The sequence below is a fragment of the Homalodisca vitripennis genome, chromosome 8 (genome assembly GCF_021130785.1).
Source record: "Homalodisca vitripennis isolate AUS2020 chromosome 8, UT_GWSS_2.1, whole genome shotgun sequence".
NCBI classification, from domain to species: domain Eukaryota; kingdom Metazoa; phylum Arthropoda; class Insecta; order Hemiptera; family Cicadellidae; genus Homalodisca; species Homalodisca vitripennis.
This window is the reverse complement of record NC_060214.1, coordinates 103788020-103804368: the sequence shown is the minus strand read 5'-3', so window position 1 is coordinate 103804368 and position 16349 is coordinate 103788020. Positions and strand designations below refer to the sequence as shown.

Genomic DNA, 16349 nt, shown 5'->3' with positions numbered 1-16349 from the left:
GTAGGATGGTTTAGTTTCAAATAGCTTTAGGTGGTGTGTGCTGGCAGGATGTAAAGCTCACCGTTTCTGGTGTTTGTGATGGTGAGTGTCCTTGTTCCTCGGCAGATCTTTTCCATCTACATACATCACTACCTCTTGGATGTAGAGTGAGACAACAGTCATGATTTTCTGTGCTCTGAATGCATCTCTGCAGCTATCCAGGTGGTGTAGGCCGGCAAGGGCCCTAATACATTTCTTTTGGAGTGTCAGGATTCTTTTTAGGTTGAGTTTTGATGTACCACCCCATACAGAAAGACCATATCTTACGTGTGATTCAAATAGAGAAAAATAAGCTGTTTTAGCTGTTTCTAAGTTGCTCAGAGATATTATTTGTTTTATCATGTATAGGCTAGTATTTTAGTCTTTTACTCAGATTGTCTATGTGTGGGGTCCAAGATATGTTTTCATCTATAGTCAAGCCTAAGAACTTAACATGTGTCTCCAAGCGTACATCTGGGATGATTTGAACTTCGGTCGCTCTTCTTCCAAATGCTATCTGGCTGGTTTTAGTCGGGTTTTGCTACCAGATCATTCCCATTGCAATATTGGTATGCCATGTTGAGGGCAACGTAGGATGATACTGCCAGGGTCGTCTGCGGTTTGTCCTTTAAGTAGCAGGGTTGTATCATCCGCGTACATGAGAGGTAGGCAAAATTCTCCCACATAGTGAGGCAAGTCATTTACAAACAAGATGAAGAGTGCTGGTCCTAGAACCGATCCTTGAGGCACGCCTCTTTGAAACTGGAAGAGGCGTTGATCTTATTTCTTCTGTGATTCCTCTGTGTGTATGTTTCAGTTCAACGAGTTGTTGTCGTCCCTCTAAGTAGCTTTTAAACCATTTTTTTGCAGTGTCACTCACTCCCAGGTGTCCTAATTTATTCATGATAAGACTGTGACTGAGGCAGTCGAAGGCCTTACTCAAGTCAAGTAGTTATAGCGGTTGTTAGTTTTTCCTGCTTCTAAGTTGTCTACTACGGTTTCAATTAGCTTTATTATTGCTGTGGTGGTTGATTTTCCTGTAGAGAAGCCATGCTGGTTGTCGGTAAGCAAGTTGTTTCTAGCACAGTGGTCTAGAAGTCTCTTTAGGACAATTTTTTCACACACTTTTGAAAATGTTGAGATAAGGGAAATGGGCCTGTAATTGCTAATTTGTGTTTTTTCACCATTTTTGAATTTTGGGGTAGATTTTTGAGACCTTTAGTTCTGAGGGAAACCTCCCTTCTCGGAATGATCTGTTGAAAATAACGGTAAGGGGAGATGTGAGTTCATCTGCACAGTGCTTCAGTATTTTTGTGGATATCTCATCAATGCCGGCTGAATTCTTAGTTTTCATTTCAGTGATAGTGGCCCTGACTCTTTAGTGCTTGTGTCTGTAATGATATTGAGATTTTCAGTCGGTTCATGGGTTGCGGGATGTATTGGTTTTCCTCTCGGAAGCTGGGATTTTTTTTCCAGAGTCTCTCTGCTACATTTACAAAATATGTGTTAAATTGGTTTGCTATTATTTTTGGACTTGTTATTATTTCACCATTTATGTGGAGTTTGAGCTCTGATGGGCTTTTCTTTTTGTTTCGAGCATTGTTTTATCACCTCCCATACAGCCTTTGACTTGTTTTCAGCTCTGGTTATATAGTTGGTGGTTGCTTGCTGTCTCAAGAATTTTCAATCTTTGATCGTAGCTCTTTTTCTTTAAGTTTTGCCTCTGCTTTATCATTTTGATTTCCTGTCACTTCAAATCGACTTTGAGATGTTAAATAGTCTCTTTTGAGCCTGATTGCTTCTTCATCAATAAAGTGCTTTGGCTTGTACTTTTTTTTAGGTCTAATTTTCTTTTTAGGCATGCCAGTGGTTTTAGAGCCTGTGTTAAAGGTTTTATTGAAAATGTTGTATGCCTCTTCGACCGTTGAGGCTTCAGTCAGGTTCTCCCATGATTCATTTGAAAGAAGGAGTTTCAGTTGGTTTAAATTTTCTTCTCTGAGGGCTCTACACACCATGGTTGGTTTTTGAGCTGGTGTTTCTGTGTAGAGTGTGTGGAGTTGTGCGGTGTGATCAGAGATTCTTCCCTCTATTACTATGCTTTTTGTAGTTTCATCATCAGGGATATTGGTGCAAATACAATCGATTGATGTTCTTGAATGTTGAGTTATCCTTGTAGCTGGTAGATTTAATCTGCGGATGTTGTACAAAGCAAGTGTTTCATTTAGTTTAATGGTTTTCCTGTCTGGGTTGAGGATATCTATGTTTATGTCTCCCATAATGATTAAGGGAGAGTTCTCTATTTTGGTTTCTTCAATGGCAATTGAGAGTTTGTTTAGTGCCTCGGCAACGTCTGCATCAGGTGGCCTGTATATGCCCATGATGTTAAGGCATGTTTTTTTTTTTAGGGTTATTTGTATCATAGCCATTTCACAGAGCAGTTCTTGACAATACAACGTTGTTTCTATCTTTTCTGTATCCTTTACTAGGTGTTCTTCCACCAATATTGCCACGCCTCCCTTTTCTGTGATGTTCCCTGCTATAATGTGCTTTGAGGCAGTATCCCGGTATTAATTCAACATTTTCAATTTGATGTGGTTTAAGTCCATGTTCACTGAGGATTACGACATTTGGTTTTGGGTTTGTAGACTCTATAAAATGAATTAATCTGTTAATTTTTATTAGAGACTTCTTGGACGTTTTGGTGAAGTATTGTTAATCTGTGCTTGAGTTTGTTTGTTTGTTTTTCTTTGGCCCTTCCCTTTGAGTTCATTTCTAAAAAAATGTCTTGTGTTTGGTGTTCTCTGCAGTTTTTATGAGTTTGGTTTCCTCTAAAGTTGTAGAGTTTATGCGCCTAGCATTTTTATCAAAGAATTCTTGAATTGTTTCGGATGGTCCGAGTTTTGTGGCAGTGTGCGGGGGGGTTTTCGCAACCTTGAATATTCCGTTGAGCTCTTTTTTATCAAGATTTATGTTTTTTTTCATGGTGTGGTTTTGCTGGGGCAGACTGTGGTTCATTGCCTACTGCATGTGCAACCTTGTTCTTCTGGTTCTTTGCAACTTGGAGAGAGATACTTAAAAGATGTTTTTTTCGCCATCTAACTGGAGGTTTCCTCCCTCTGGACAAGAGGTTTTTTGAAGTTTTGAGGTCTGTGGAATTTCCTGTGAAATAAGTTGCGGGTGTTTTGTGAACTTGGGGATTGTTAAGTGGCTGGTTGATTTTGCTCTCCTGTGTATGGTGTTGCTTAGTTGTTTCTGTCAGGTTCTCTGAGGTGCATGATGTTGGTGTTGGTCCAGGCAATTGCGGTTTAGGCGATGGTAGGTAGTCAGGAGCTGGATGAGGTTCGAGGTTCTCTAGAACTTTTTTTTATGTACAGTTTAATTGTGTCATCATATTCCAACAGCTTATGCTTGAGGTTATTGGTTTCTTGTTTTGCCCTTTCAAGGGTGTGGCTTAAGAGATCAAATTTTTTCTTTTTGGGCTGTGTTTTTTTAGCTTGAGGTCGTCTAATTCAGTGTTTATTGCAGTTTTTACTGCCTCTATATTTTTTATTTTGTTTTTTAAGGCAGTGTTCAGGGATGACATATCTTTTATCCGTCTCGTTTGGCTGTTACTTTCGGTCTCTACTTGTTTAATGAATTCTTTCCCTCAGTACTCGTTCAATTTCAAGTTTGTTCTGCAGAGATTTTATTTCATGGTGTAGATTTTGGTTTTTACCTTTGAGGTCATTTATAATCTCTTCTGCCAGGTTAAGTTTGTCTTCTAATGCAAGTTCGTGTTGGGGATTTTTCAAGTTTAATTTCATGAATTTGTTGTTTAAGGTTATTATTTTCTGATAATAACGCATTACTAAATTCCGCGCAGCTAGAGTCAGAGATTCATCTGGGTCGAAATTCTCCCTTGATGACAAATCTTGGATCTTTGATTTTAGGTTTTCAATATTTACAGCAATTGTCATTTGGTTTGCAGCTGTCACAAGACCAGGTGTTTATGTCAATTGTCTGTGAGGTTTTTGAACTTTTTAGAACTCCCATGCAAGACACTTTGCATGAAACCCACCTTTCACAGGTTCTGGTGCATTGAATGCCTTGGTATTTAACACCAATATCACAGATTCCGCAAGGATATTTTGACATTTTTGTTGAGTTTGTTCCGGTTTCTGTGTAGTAAATCTGAGGATTTTTTTGTTTTTTAAAATGTATGTATGCCCAGGGTAAAGAAACACTTTTTTATAGCGAAATTTAGCAGACTTCTCTGTGTTGTTATGGACTGTTTTTTATTACGAGGTTTGGCAGGCTCCTCTGTGTTATGGTATTTTAGTGTCAGAGGTTTGAAATTTACTGTTTTTTATTACGAGGTTTGGCAGGCTCCTCTGTGTTAAAATTTGTTATTTTTTTTAAGTCATAAATTGCAATGGGAACTGTTTTTTTATATAGAGGTTTGTCAGTCTCCTCTTGTTAAATTTCAATGAGTGTTTGTTGGGTTGGCTGTATATTAATGATGATATACAACAATGTCAGATGTATTTAAAAAAATTCTGAGTTTTCAGTAGTCTGTCAGATGCTAGATCAGTGCCCTACTGAGAGTGTTTACATGAGTGTTTCTGTCAGCATTACCTGAGGTCAGTGTTGTTGACATTGCAGAAGTGCCAGTTGTTTGCTGAGTTGGGTGATTGATGTTTGTCTTGCTAAGTAGGTCGCTCAATGATAGAGCTGTTCTTCACTACAATTGTTTCAATTAAATACTTTTTAACATACTTATATTTTTTTTGCAGAGAGGATTTTTTTTTATATAAATAGTATTAGAGTGATTAATATAGTTGTGTGGAGTAAAGTTATTGAATTTTTAAAGACTTGATCTTAATCATTTACTTGCTTTGTTAGAGTTCAATATTAAACTTTAGTTTCTTGATAGTGTTTTAAAGCCTTCATGAAGGAATGTTAGCTATTAACTTACATGTGATCCAAGGTAAGTATTGTGCACAAGTAAATAATATTTTGTTGGATTATTACCACTTAAATACACACTTTTCTTAGAGTTAATTTCACTGTGACTGTAGATGGTCGGCCATCTTGATTGGCACCCTTCTGTTATTTCTTTCCTATCTGTTAAAATGGTTATTATTAATTAAATAATTCAGTATTACTGACATGTACTGCTGAGAGATCGTTCTCAACAGAGATACGGGTCAAAAACGTTTTAAGGAACGTAATGAGGCTTAACTTTCTGTCCAGTTTGGGAAAATATTAGTTATCTTGACCCCCCAAAATTGTTTCCTGGATTTGTTCTTGGTATTAGTGAAGGATAACAATTATGCAGGATATCTTGAGTAAGGATTGAGTAAGACACTTAAGATTTTGGTAATTTTGCTACCACTCGTGGACTGGAAAAATTATCATTCTATGAGTCTGTCTTCTACAGAATTTCTCGAGAACAAAATGAGCTAAAAAACTTATATTTAGCAAGAAGCTTCATTACTATATAGACAAGATCGAGTTAGTGCATGTGCCTTCATGGAATGTGGCTGAGTGTCAGTGAAGATCAGCATTCCGGAAGATATATCGAGAGTGGGATGAGCTGCAGATTTGAAATTATGCATGAAACTTTATTTTTACATAGACAACAAGGAGTTTGATGATTTTACATTAGGATTTGACATTGCTTCAGCAATGCCTATCACTTATGAACTGGCAAAATTTATCTTCTATCTATTTGGCTGGCCAATTCTCTCCTATATATTTTTTTTATTTTTAAATATATCAACTGGATAAGTTGGTAAAAACCTTTTTATATATCTGAAATTCTGCGTGTAACTTGAGTGAAGTTTTTAATGCAACATGTGGTGTGGCATACTACTACCTGTAATATTTTGAGAGGTAAGTATGTTTGTTAGTAAACATTTGTCCCCACTACTTAGTAATTAGAGATATAGATTCTTGCACTTATTGTCACGTTAAGTACATACAATGGTTGAAGAAGCTGGTTTGTTTTCTGTAGATAATACAGTTGTTTTGCTTATTCTTAGACTTTTTGTCCACATTTTCTGAATTTACTGCATTTTTAACAAATAGTATAAAATGTCAATAATTCAGTCCCTCCTTGTAAAATATGAGTTTCACCTCAACTTAACTCTGCTGTGTATTGAACTCCCTCCCTATCCACATGTCACTCATAACAAGTACTAAAACTATGTACAAGTGTTAGAAAGTTTGGAGGTGTGGTCGTTGCAGAGTGGATTTTTATTACAATTGTCCCTACGGGGGATCTTAAAATGGAAAGGGTGGGAGAAGGGGGTGATGGATTAAGGGGATGTTAAAATAAAATCTTACAAGGTTTAAGTTTCTGTGTAATGCAGCCCTTTTCTTAAATCCTGATATCTCTATTTTCAACCGATACATTAAACTAAAGTATATCTTTAAAGCAAAGAAATTTTAATAAACAAAAATGGTACTTCTTTTTAAACCCCTGAAGTACCTTGCAAATTGAGCGATAGATATAGACAACGTTGTGCTTTAAATCATAACTTAATCAATTTTAAACGGTTTGTTTGATACAAATTGTTAACTTAAAATGATTAATGAGAAGTATTTATTGTAAAACAATATCAGCTGTCTCTTTTGTCCAGTGAGTAATAAGCTTTTTCTTACATAATAATAACATTTTAATAATTGTAATCTTTTTATCAATGAATGTTAACATGCTACAGTAATCTATCACCAGACCCTTACCGTCTTCCATGGTTCGAGCAGTCCTGGAGTTGGAAGGCCGGCCATCAACTGACTTGAAGAAAGGGATGAGGAAGAAGAGATACCGGGTGAAGGGCAGAAGTCCGGTGACCAGGAATCCAGAAGCCTCTCCGGCATGGAGTACTGTCAGTATGTTGGTAGACTTGGTGTTGGTGTCCAATGAACGCGAGTATATATAGAAGCCTTCTACAAAGTCTGCATTCACTATCTGTTCAAACAATTTTGCCGTCACATGTAAAACAATAGCCAAAGAAGATGTATACAAAAATTTGATATTATGAGCTCTTATAAATAGGATGAACAGACGTCTGGCTTTAGGAGGACACATCCTCCTTTTTAATGCTTGTTCTCCTATCCTCCCGGCTTTTGAAAATTATGTAACATATCCAGCTTTTTGGGGAACTCTTAAATGTTTGAAAAATGGTAGCATCACATACCAAATTCTTCAGATTTCCAAAGTCCAGAAGATAGACCGTGAAAAGTTATTGCAGTGCACACATTATGCCATGGCATGTGAACTGCTGTTAGATCCAGTTGTATGTTCAGTGTTGTCTATAGTGTCACTGACTCACTGTTGTTTCTATCTGCTCAGCTGCACTGGCGCTACTACCTCTCGATTATGTTTTATGAATTATAGGTTAATTTTGTTATAATGTTATATATTTTTCTGTTATAGTGATAATGTCTGATACATGTCTGTTAGTACAGCTTCCTAATAATGTAATAAATCAATATAATTAATTGATTCAAATTATTTAAAAAATTTATATTTTTTTTATTTAACACATTCGAGTCTACGCTCGAGCCAGACCCGAGCGCCATTGTTTAAACCCCCGGCCGGCGCTCGAGCGTGACTCGAGCACAGTTTTGCCGATTGATATACGGAGTTGCTCGAGTGATATTCGAGTGCCGTCTGCTGCATTAGAAAGCCAGCGTTAATGGTTAGTTCAGAACAATTCCGCTAGGCGCTACTACGTCATACCCGCTTGAGGCTTTTGTTTATCCACTGACGTGACCTGGCGCGTCATCAGTCTGTCTACGACAACAATAATTTTTTTAGCATTTGAAATTTTTTTTGGCAATTAAAATAATTATTTGTAAATATGTATATAGTAAATGCCTTTAAAAAAATTGAAATTACTTGTTTTATTTATTCAAAAGTTAGTTTTCAAGTAACACCAGACATGCGGGAGTTTTTATTTTTCATCAAAAAATGTAAGTTTTGAAATTTTTTTAAAAATTAATTAGATTTTATAGGAATACAGTTTAACATATCATTTTAAAAAGGAAAGATAGAACTTTCAAGAAAATATAATATCTTATACATAATATTTAACAGTTTTCTAAAAAAAAAATCTGAAAACCAATTAATTTATGCAGACCGGGTTATAAAAACAGCAAATAGCGAGCCAGACTCCAATGTGTTAAATGTTTTTTTATTTGCATTATAAAACATAATAATGCTTAAATACAGTATTAATTTATAACGTGGGTTTTTTCGATAATGTATAAATGCATGTATAATGTATGTTTTTGCAAAGTTTGTAAGATTATTTATTACTGTCCTCCTTTTTACTTTAATGTCCTCCTTTTTACTTCAGTGTCATCCTTTTTCACCCCCAAAAGTCCTCCTGTTAGGAATATCCATCTGTTCACCCTGCTTATAATAAAGCATATTGATGGCTACTATTTAGTGCAAATAAAAAAAAAAACATCTTTCACAAATTTTTGAGGTTTTCACATCATCTGAATATGCACAGTGAAGATGCTGTGTTGACCGGAAGTTCTCGTGTAGGGGTTGAACAAGGTTGTGCTATAAACTTCATCATTACTCGTATGTTAGGGGTGATTTCAACAGCAATATAAAAAGAAACTAATTAGAATTACTGGCACAATCTATTGTCCGACATAATCATGACCTTTGTGATTAAGCACTCTGCTAGTACCAAAAAAGTTAATCTAATTTTGTCCTGTAGAGTATCTTCTCAACAAAAAAGTGAATGTATTTTAAAATATATATTCTGTAAAGTTATAAAAATCTGTATAAATGTGATATAATAGTACCACTTACTTCCCAGCCTAGCTTGATGGAGGTGGCACTGGTGGGCTGGATGGTGGTTAGCTCCACCACATGTCCTGCTGACAGGCTGGCCTGTGCCTCCTTGAGCTGGTGAGAGTGTGTGGACGACCCCACGGGGGCTTGGGGACTCAGTAGGGTGGGGGGCGACAAGGGACTGGGTGACGACAGCCCGTGGGAATTCTCTGCTCGCACCAGGAATGTGTAGACCAAGGCGGGACCCAGGTGGTGCTGCGTATAAGTAGGTCCTGGAACCCTCCTAGCAACTACAGCCCATCCGCTACCTCCCCCCCTTGGCACAGCTGGGTCTCTACTAAACAGCTCTACCTGTACAACACAATACACTGAGAGGGACAACCCAAAATTGTTACTAGATCAGTAAAGTATAGATCGAATTCCTCAACGTAATTATAAACAAAACTGATAGGTATTTTAGAATTAAGACACAGATGTGTTGAAATGGCGTCCAGTTTTTGTCTCTTAAGAAGAAAAACAAGTGATTTATATAAGATTATTAGTCAGTTCAAATCAATACCTATTTATATAGGTATATAGCCTCTTCTTCACAGTTTGACTAGTCTATCTTATACCATGATTAATGAAACTTTGCTTTCAAGATAATCTGGTATATATTTTGTATCTTTAAACCAAGGACTATTTAATAATGAACTGTGTATTACAAAAGTTATTTCATACAACAGTTATGTGTAGAAAGCCCCTAAAAAGGAAGGTGAACTGAAGCAAAATCCAATATTCAAATTAAATCAACCCTCCTACCATAGCTACATTATGTGTACAAATTTTTTTGTTTCTCATAAACAATTAAAAATCAACAATAGGCCTAATTAATTGTTTAAAAATATCTGGGTTTTGGTATGTAAAACTTAAAAGAAAAAGCCTTACGGCGTACATGTAATTTATTATAAATATTTTATTAACACTTTTAATACAATCTAAACCAAATTTATACTAGAGATATAATAATAGATTAACTTAATAAGAGATTATTATTTCAGGGTTAAAATCCAAAAGGAAATGAGTAAAATTACTGATTACAAATTGGATTTAAATGTATATTTCACAAAATCTATTCTTTAACTTAAAGTTACATAAAAATAAGAAACCTGCACTTGCAATTCTTGGATGAAGTTCAGAAAAGTAAAACAAATAACCTTTTTCAGATCTAAAAATGGATTATGAATTCTTAACAGTTCCAATCAAAATCTTATATAAAGTCACATGAAAGATTTCTTTTATGACTTTTTCTCAGTAAAGTTTTGTACAATTTTAGGAAAGTCTGTTTTTAAATTCAAATAGTTTTCTGTACACATAAGTACCAACGAATTTAATTTTTAATCTGAAGAGTTGCACTTTTAGCATTTTTACCCAGTTCAGCACTGAAAATTCTCTTTTTACAGTACAGTTTGTCACTGTAGCATTGAAAATATTTTAATCACAATTTCGAGATTTGGAAAAGTAGTCAATAGATGTAATTTCTTTTATGTAAGTATACAATGATGTCTTTGAATCTTTACAATTCGAAAAACATCTGAAAGTGAACACATTCGTTTAAGAAATTTACATTGCTGTCTTCAAAAAAGATCTTACATAGTTTTGAAGCCACTCCTTTCATTTCTGTTGACACCTGTGGGTAGGTGAGTAGAAGAGGAAACACTTGGAATCTGGAAGCTATGACCTCATATCAAAGTCAAAGTCAAGTCTTTTATTGCCGTTGATAATATTACAATTATGTGGCAAAAGGTCATACCGAATAAATCTATAATTTTTACATTCGTTCACAATACCCACATTCAGGACATACAATCGTTACATTCATCCATACCACTTACTCCGCCAATTCTCTCCACTGCCAACGCCAGTGTTAGTCTTCTAGATTGGAGGTCTCCCAACTATAATTCAAAAACTCGTCCGACGCTATAGAATGCTTTAGACGCTAAAAAGCGCTTCAGACGAGTTTTTTAAACGCCTTGGGCGTTTGTACGTTTTTCATGGAATCTGGCAAACTGTTGATGAAACGGACACCTGCCTGCAAGGGCAGGTGTTCATAAACCACCGTTCTGTATCGCCCAGTACGGTAGTTGTCTCTGCCTCTCGTTTCATATTTCATGCACGTCACGGCCCCTAGTCAGGGCACATTTTGACTTACAGAATAAAACTGCCTCCAAGATGTAGAGACATGGCAGGGTCAACAGCTGCAATTTTTTGAAAGCTGGTCTACACGACTCTCTGAAGTTCATGTTGGCGATTGTTCTAATCGCTTTTCTTTTGAAGCCTGAAAACTCTCAAAATTTGATTGTTTGAACAAGCTCCCCACAAAATCACTCCGTAGGAAAGATGTGGGTAAATCAGGCCGTAATACGCCGCCATCAGAACCTGACTTGGGCAGTATTTGGCTAAAGATCTTAAAACATAAACGCCAGATGCTAATTTTGAACAAACTGAATCAATGTGAACATTCCATGTCAAACCTCGATCAAGGTATATACCAAGGAATTTGGAGGAGTAAACTTCTTCTAATGTGGAGTCTCCCAGCATGACGGAAGGCCCACACCCAACGTCCATTGGTCGCAGGGCGAAATTCAGAAAATTAGATTTTGTGGAATTTGTTGTGAGATTGAGGCTATGAAAGTGTTGGACGCAATTGTTAAGGTCAACAAAAGCTTTTTGTTTCCAAAACTTCTTTTTGATTTATCGTTAAAACAGAGATTCGTGTCATCAGCAATACTGCACGAGATTCCCGTACAGAAGTGATGACTCGATGTCATTGACATAGACCAGAAAAAGGAATTGGACTGAGGATGGAGCCTTGGGGAACTCCATATCTCAAATTCAATGGACTTGAAAGGTGATTTGTAATTTGGACAGTCTGTGTTCTATGGCTTAGAAATGATTTAATCCACAGCAGGGGCACACCTCGAATGCCACGAGATTCAAGTTTTGTCAAGAAGTGGTATTATGGTCAACACAGTCGAATGCTTTGGATAAGTCGAGAAACACACTTATGGTGGGTTCCGACACTCTAACCCCTCTACAACCATTTCGACCAGACTCACCACAAGCGTCTACCGTCGATTTTCCCGTTCTGAAGCCAAAAATTGGTCTTCAGAGAGCTGGTTGTGTTTGCTAAGAAAACAAAGCATTCTTTGTCAAAAATAGTTTTTCAAAAATCTTGCTCACAGTTGGCAAAAATAGAAATGAAATGAAATGAAAATGCCTTTATTTACAGAGGCGAAGTTAGGACTTAAAAGTCCTCTCTACCACTTATAGAGACAGGCCGATAATTGTTAAGGGAGCATGGGTCATCTTTTTTGAAAATGGGGTGTACTTTAGCATTTTTCAGGAGGGAGGGGAAAACTCCTGTTTTGAAAAGACAGATTTACCAATTGAGTCAGAGGGCTCACAATATGCTTGGCACATTTTTTCAAGATCCACATGAACAATAAATTTAGATCGGTTTGATTTTTTGGCCGGGAGCTGCTGAATAATTTTTTCCAATTCTTCCTCAAGTACAGGTGCCAGTATCATTGATTCTACTGGACTATAAACGTCTTCGCGCGTGATTAACCTGGGGCTCTGACGGTAGAGGACCTCGCCCACAAGCAACAGACGCAAAAAAATCTATTAAAACTCATGGGCGATCCCAGCTTCATCCTGCACCAAGGTATCTCCAATTTTAATTTGGATCTGTTTGTGAGCTTTATTTTTATTGTTAATAATGTCCCAAACAGTTTTAGAAACAATTTTTAGAAGAAAGAATTTTTTTTGAGACATCATATGATTTCGCGGCTTGGATCACTTTTCGGTAAATTCTTTTGTAGTTTCGGTAATAAATTTTGAAATTTTTCATTTTGAATCTGATCTATAAATTTCGGAAATGAATTTTAGTTTATCTCTTGAAACCAATATTCCTTTCGTGATCCAAGTATTTCTTGTCTTTTTTTTGGCATATTTTTAATTGTTTTTTGTAGGACAGCATAGATTTAGATGAAAATTTTAGGCAATTATTGAATGCCTGGAACTGCTGTTCTACTGTTTGGCTTGAATTTAGAAAGTGCCATTGTTCTTTAAAAAGAGAGGCGTTTAGGAGAGCAATGTTGCTAGGCCCTATGTCTCTTATTGTTTTTATTAATTTTGGGCTCCCTCTCGATTTGTTTGTCCTGTAATTATAGCCTCTTGGCCATAATGATCCGCGATTGCTGTGTTGATCACGGACACTTCGACATTTGGGAGATTTGAAATGACATTGTCGATAGCAGATTGTGTTGCCGGCGTCACTCTCGTTGGAGTTTTGACCAGCAACTCCAAGCCAAAACATTGTAGCATATCGACAAAGCGTTTAGTCGACGGATGAGTTTGGTTCATCGCATCGATGTTAAAATCACCCATCAGAAACGAAGTTCAGTTGCTGGGTAGTCAATTCCGTCAGCAAAGCTTCAAATTTGACATGAAAACATCTTCGTTCCCGTTGGGAGACCTATAAACGCCAACGACGAGTAATTTTGACTTTTTGGTGTAAATTTTTGACTCCAACTGCTTCAAAATCTTTTTTAATTGTTTCCTTGACTGGAAAAAAGGTTGAACTTAAAATTTTCCTTCATAAAAATGGCGACACCCCCTTTTTTTGGAGAGTTGTTCTACAAAATGCGTTGGCCAAAGTGAAATTTGGAATTTTGCAGAGGGCAATGTTCCTGTCGTTGAAACTGTTTTTCCGGTCACAACTAGGATATCTGTTTTTTTCGTCCTCACAAATGAGTTGCAGTTCCTCCAGTTTGTTTCTCGCTGATTGGGCGTTTTGGTGAAGCAGTCGGACTGAATTGTTTTGATTGAGAAATTTGAGGTGGTTGTTTGTTGTGATGGAGAGGTGTCTGTCAATTTAGTCTGTTTGTTGGCAAGTGGAGTCCCTAAAAAAACAGTTTGATGTGAAATGCTATTAATGTTTGCACCATATTAACCTTCCTTCTAGCTAGGTTTGATATTACTGAGTCCATAATTTGAAAATATACATTATTTTTCCAACTTGTTCTTTCATCCAGTTCTCCTTTGATCCCAATCATTTTATCTTTAAATATTTTTAATTTTCTTACTATTGAGCAGCTAAGAACATCAAATCTGCTAGTCTTAGTGAGGTTTTCTTGTATACATCAAACTCATCCCTCTTGGCACTGAAGAATCCTCTCAAAATTTTAAACTTTTTTATTCCTAGCTCAAGATTGAGATTTTCCCTCTGAAGTTTATTGGATTATTTGTCTACTCTCTCCAAAACACCACTTCATACAACTAGAAGAAGAATGGTTTCAAAATTCTGCAACTTAGCCTCAAGGATTTGTGCGTCCAGTCTACAGGTAGGTTTTACACTGGGGTCTTTACAACATTTTACCAAAGTTAAGACAGCGTTCGCTCTTGCTAACCATTTAGTTTCTGTCAGTGACTTTACCACTGGCGTCTGAGTTTTTGCCAAACAGTTTAAAAATACTCCACCTGTAAGTTGATGCAGAAAAATAGTAGTACAGTTCCTGGACAAAACCAAATAGTACTACGGTAGCTGTGCAGTACTCCATGGCAACAGAGCCAACAAGTTTTAATGGATGTGAAGCACATGGTACATATTCAGCTAGTGGAATGTGCTGCTTTATTCTGGTCAGAAGACCTGAGTAAGGCCCCAATGAATTAAAAGAACTGTCATGGCTTTGACCCCTTCACTTCTTGATATCTATATCAAAGCTTTCAAAACATCCAACTACAACTGTTTCCATGCCTGCAGCTGCATGTGATATTCCAGGTATAAGTTTGATAAGCCGCTCTATACAGGCTTATGTTCAGTCACGAATACATATCACAAAGTAATAGCTAATTGGTCACAGTGAGAACTATAAGGAGTGGAATCCACAATCAGAGAGAAGTATCTCGCTTCTTTCACTTCTTTAACTATGGTTTTAAGCACACAGTTTCCCATAATTATTTCAATAAACTCAATGCAAGTTTGAGAAGATATGTATGAAGTGTGTATTTGACCTTTGTTACCATACTTTCCTATATGCTGGGCAAGGAAAGGATCGCATTCATTAATCGTAGTATCAAATTTATATAATAAAAAAAATCTAAAATAATTTGGCAATATTTTATTTTGTCTTAATTTAGTAAACCTAAGTGGCAGCTTAGTATTATTGGCAGGAATACTAATCAAGACCTATTTTACTACTGCAGAAATGTTCTACTCACATACAATGAATCAAAATTCGATATGTAACATTTTATGAATAGTAAACAGAAAAATATCATTCCATATGATATTCTATATGCATCAGACTTTTCGAAATCACCTTTATTAATGAAATAATAAATTGGTGATGTACAGAAACCAACTTATTGCTCTACTTAACCAATTTTTGCATTATTTTATACTATTGGTAGTATGAAAACCAACAAAAGGCACTATCATAAGTGGTACATTTCAACTGTACAATGTTTTATTATTTTTTATTTTCCTTCACAGAAAAATATAAAGTAACACCATTGTTAATAAAAGAACAATTTATTGTAAACATTCTGGTACAGTGACCATTTTAAGAACTAACATTTTACTGGACTGCTTGTAAAGTGTATGCATGTGTGCAATTTTTCAATGCTATAAAAAGGAATACCAATTATGGTGATGAACTAACAACACTTGATCCTACAATTGTTAATTTTATAATTATTTCAAAAACTGGGTAACTGAAAATGAGAATGAGTTTCATTTTCTGCTGTCCCACAAGGGATACAACTTTTTGAGTTGTAGACAAGTTGTTAAGTCATACCTTCTTAACTGCTGTTTACTTCTCACGGAAAATGTAAACTGATCCTCAGATCATTTTAATTTCAGAGAGGATTATTATGTGTATTTGTCGCCTTGTATACTACATTTATCTAACACAATTAAAATCTCTTAGAAAATTATTCTTGAAATCAAAATTACATTTTTTTCAGATGGCTGTATGGTCTAAGGCACTACTCTCAGAGGTGGGATTTGGTCTTGGAGTCGCAGGTTCAATTCCTGTGCCTGGCATTAAGAATTTTGGCGGTCTAGTGTACACTTGCATGAGGGTCACTGATCTATGCTAATGCTGGCAGGAGGGACCACATTAAAAGTTTGGAGGCTTAAGTAGAAGTTGACAGGATCAGTGTATTCTTGTATAAGTGTACCATAGCCAAAATACTCATATTGAAAAATTTTTCTATACTATTAAAAATAAAATCACTACAATTGTGTTATGTTAAGTTTTGCAAGGAATTTATTATTAAATAATAACAATAATAGTAGCTTTTAAAAAAGTTAAAAAACCATTTAAACCATACCTAAAGAGTTAGGAAAAATTATCAGCAATTAGAGGGATATCAATTGAAAAAAAATCTGAAGTATTAACAAAAGATATTTGTAAGGAACTGGTACTCGGTCCTAAAATGGTTAAATTTAACATATTTCAACAACTGAGTGCCTGAAAATAGGTAG

At 36.0% G+C, this 16349-nt stretch overlaps 1 protein-coding gene across 1 annotated transcript in view; it reads right to left on the bottom strand.

Moving 5' to 3' along the window:
* The window catches only part of LOC124368294 (protein sax-3-like), a 52533-nt gene that overhangs the window by 16453 nt on the left and 19731 nt on the right, over nucleotides 1–16349 (bottom strand). The window contains exons 7-8 of the mRNA XM_046825568.1: nucleotides 8834–9166; nucleotides 6745–6970 (exon numbers count right to left, since the gene is read on the bottom strand). Of these exons, the coding sequence (XP_046681524.1) occupies nucleotides 6745–6970; nucleotides 8834–9166 (559 nt within the window). The remainder of the gene's footprint in view (nucleotides 1–6744; nucleotides 6971–8833; nucleotides 9167–16349) is intronic.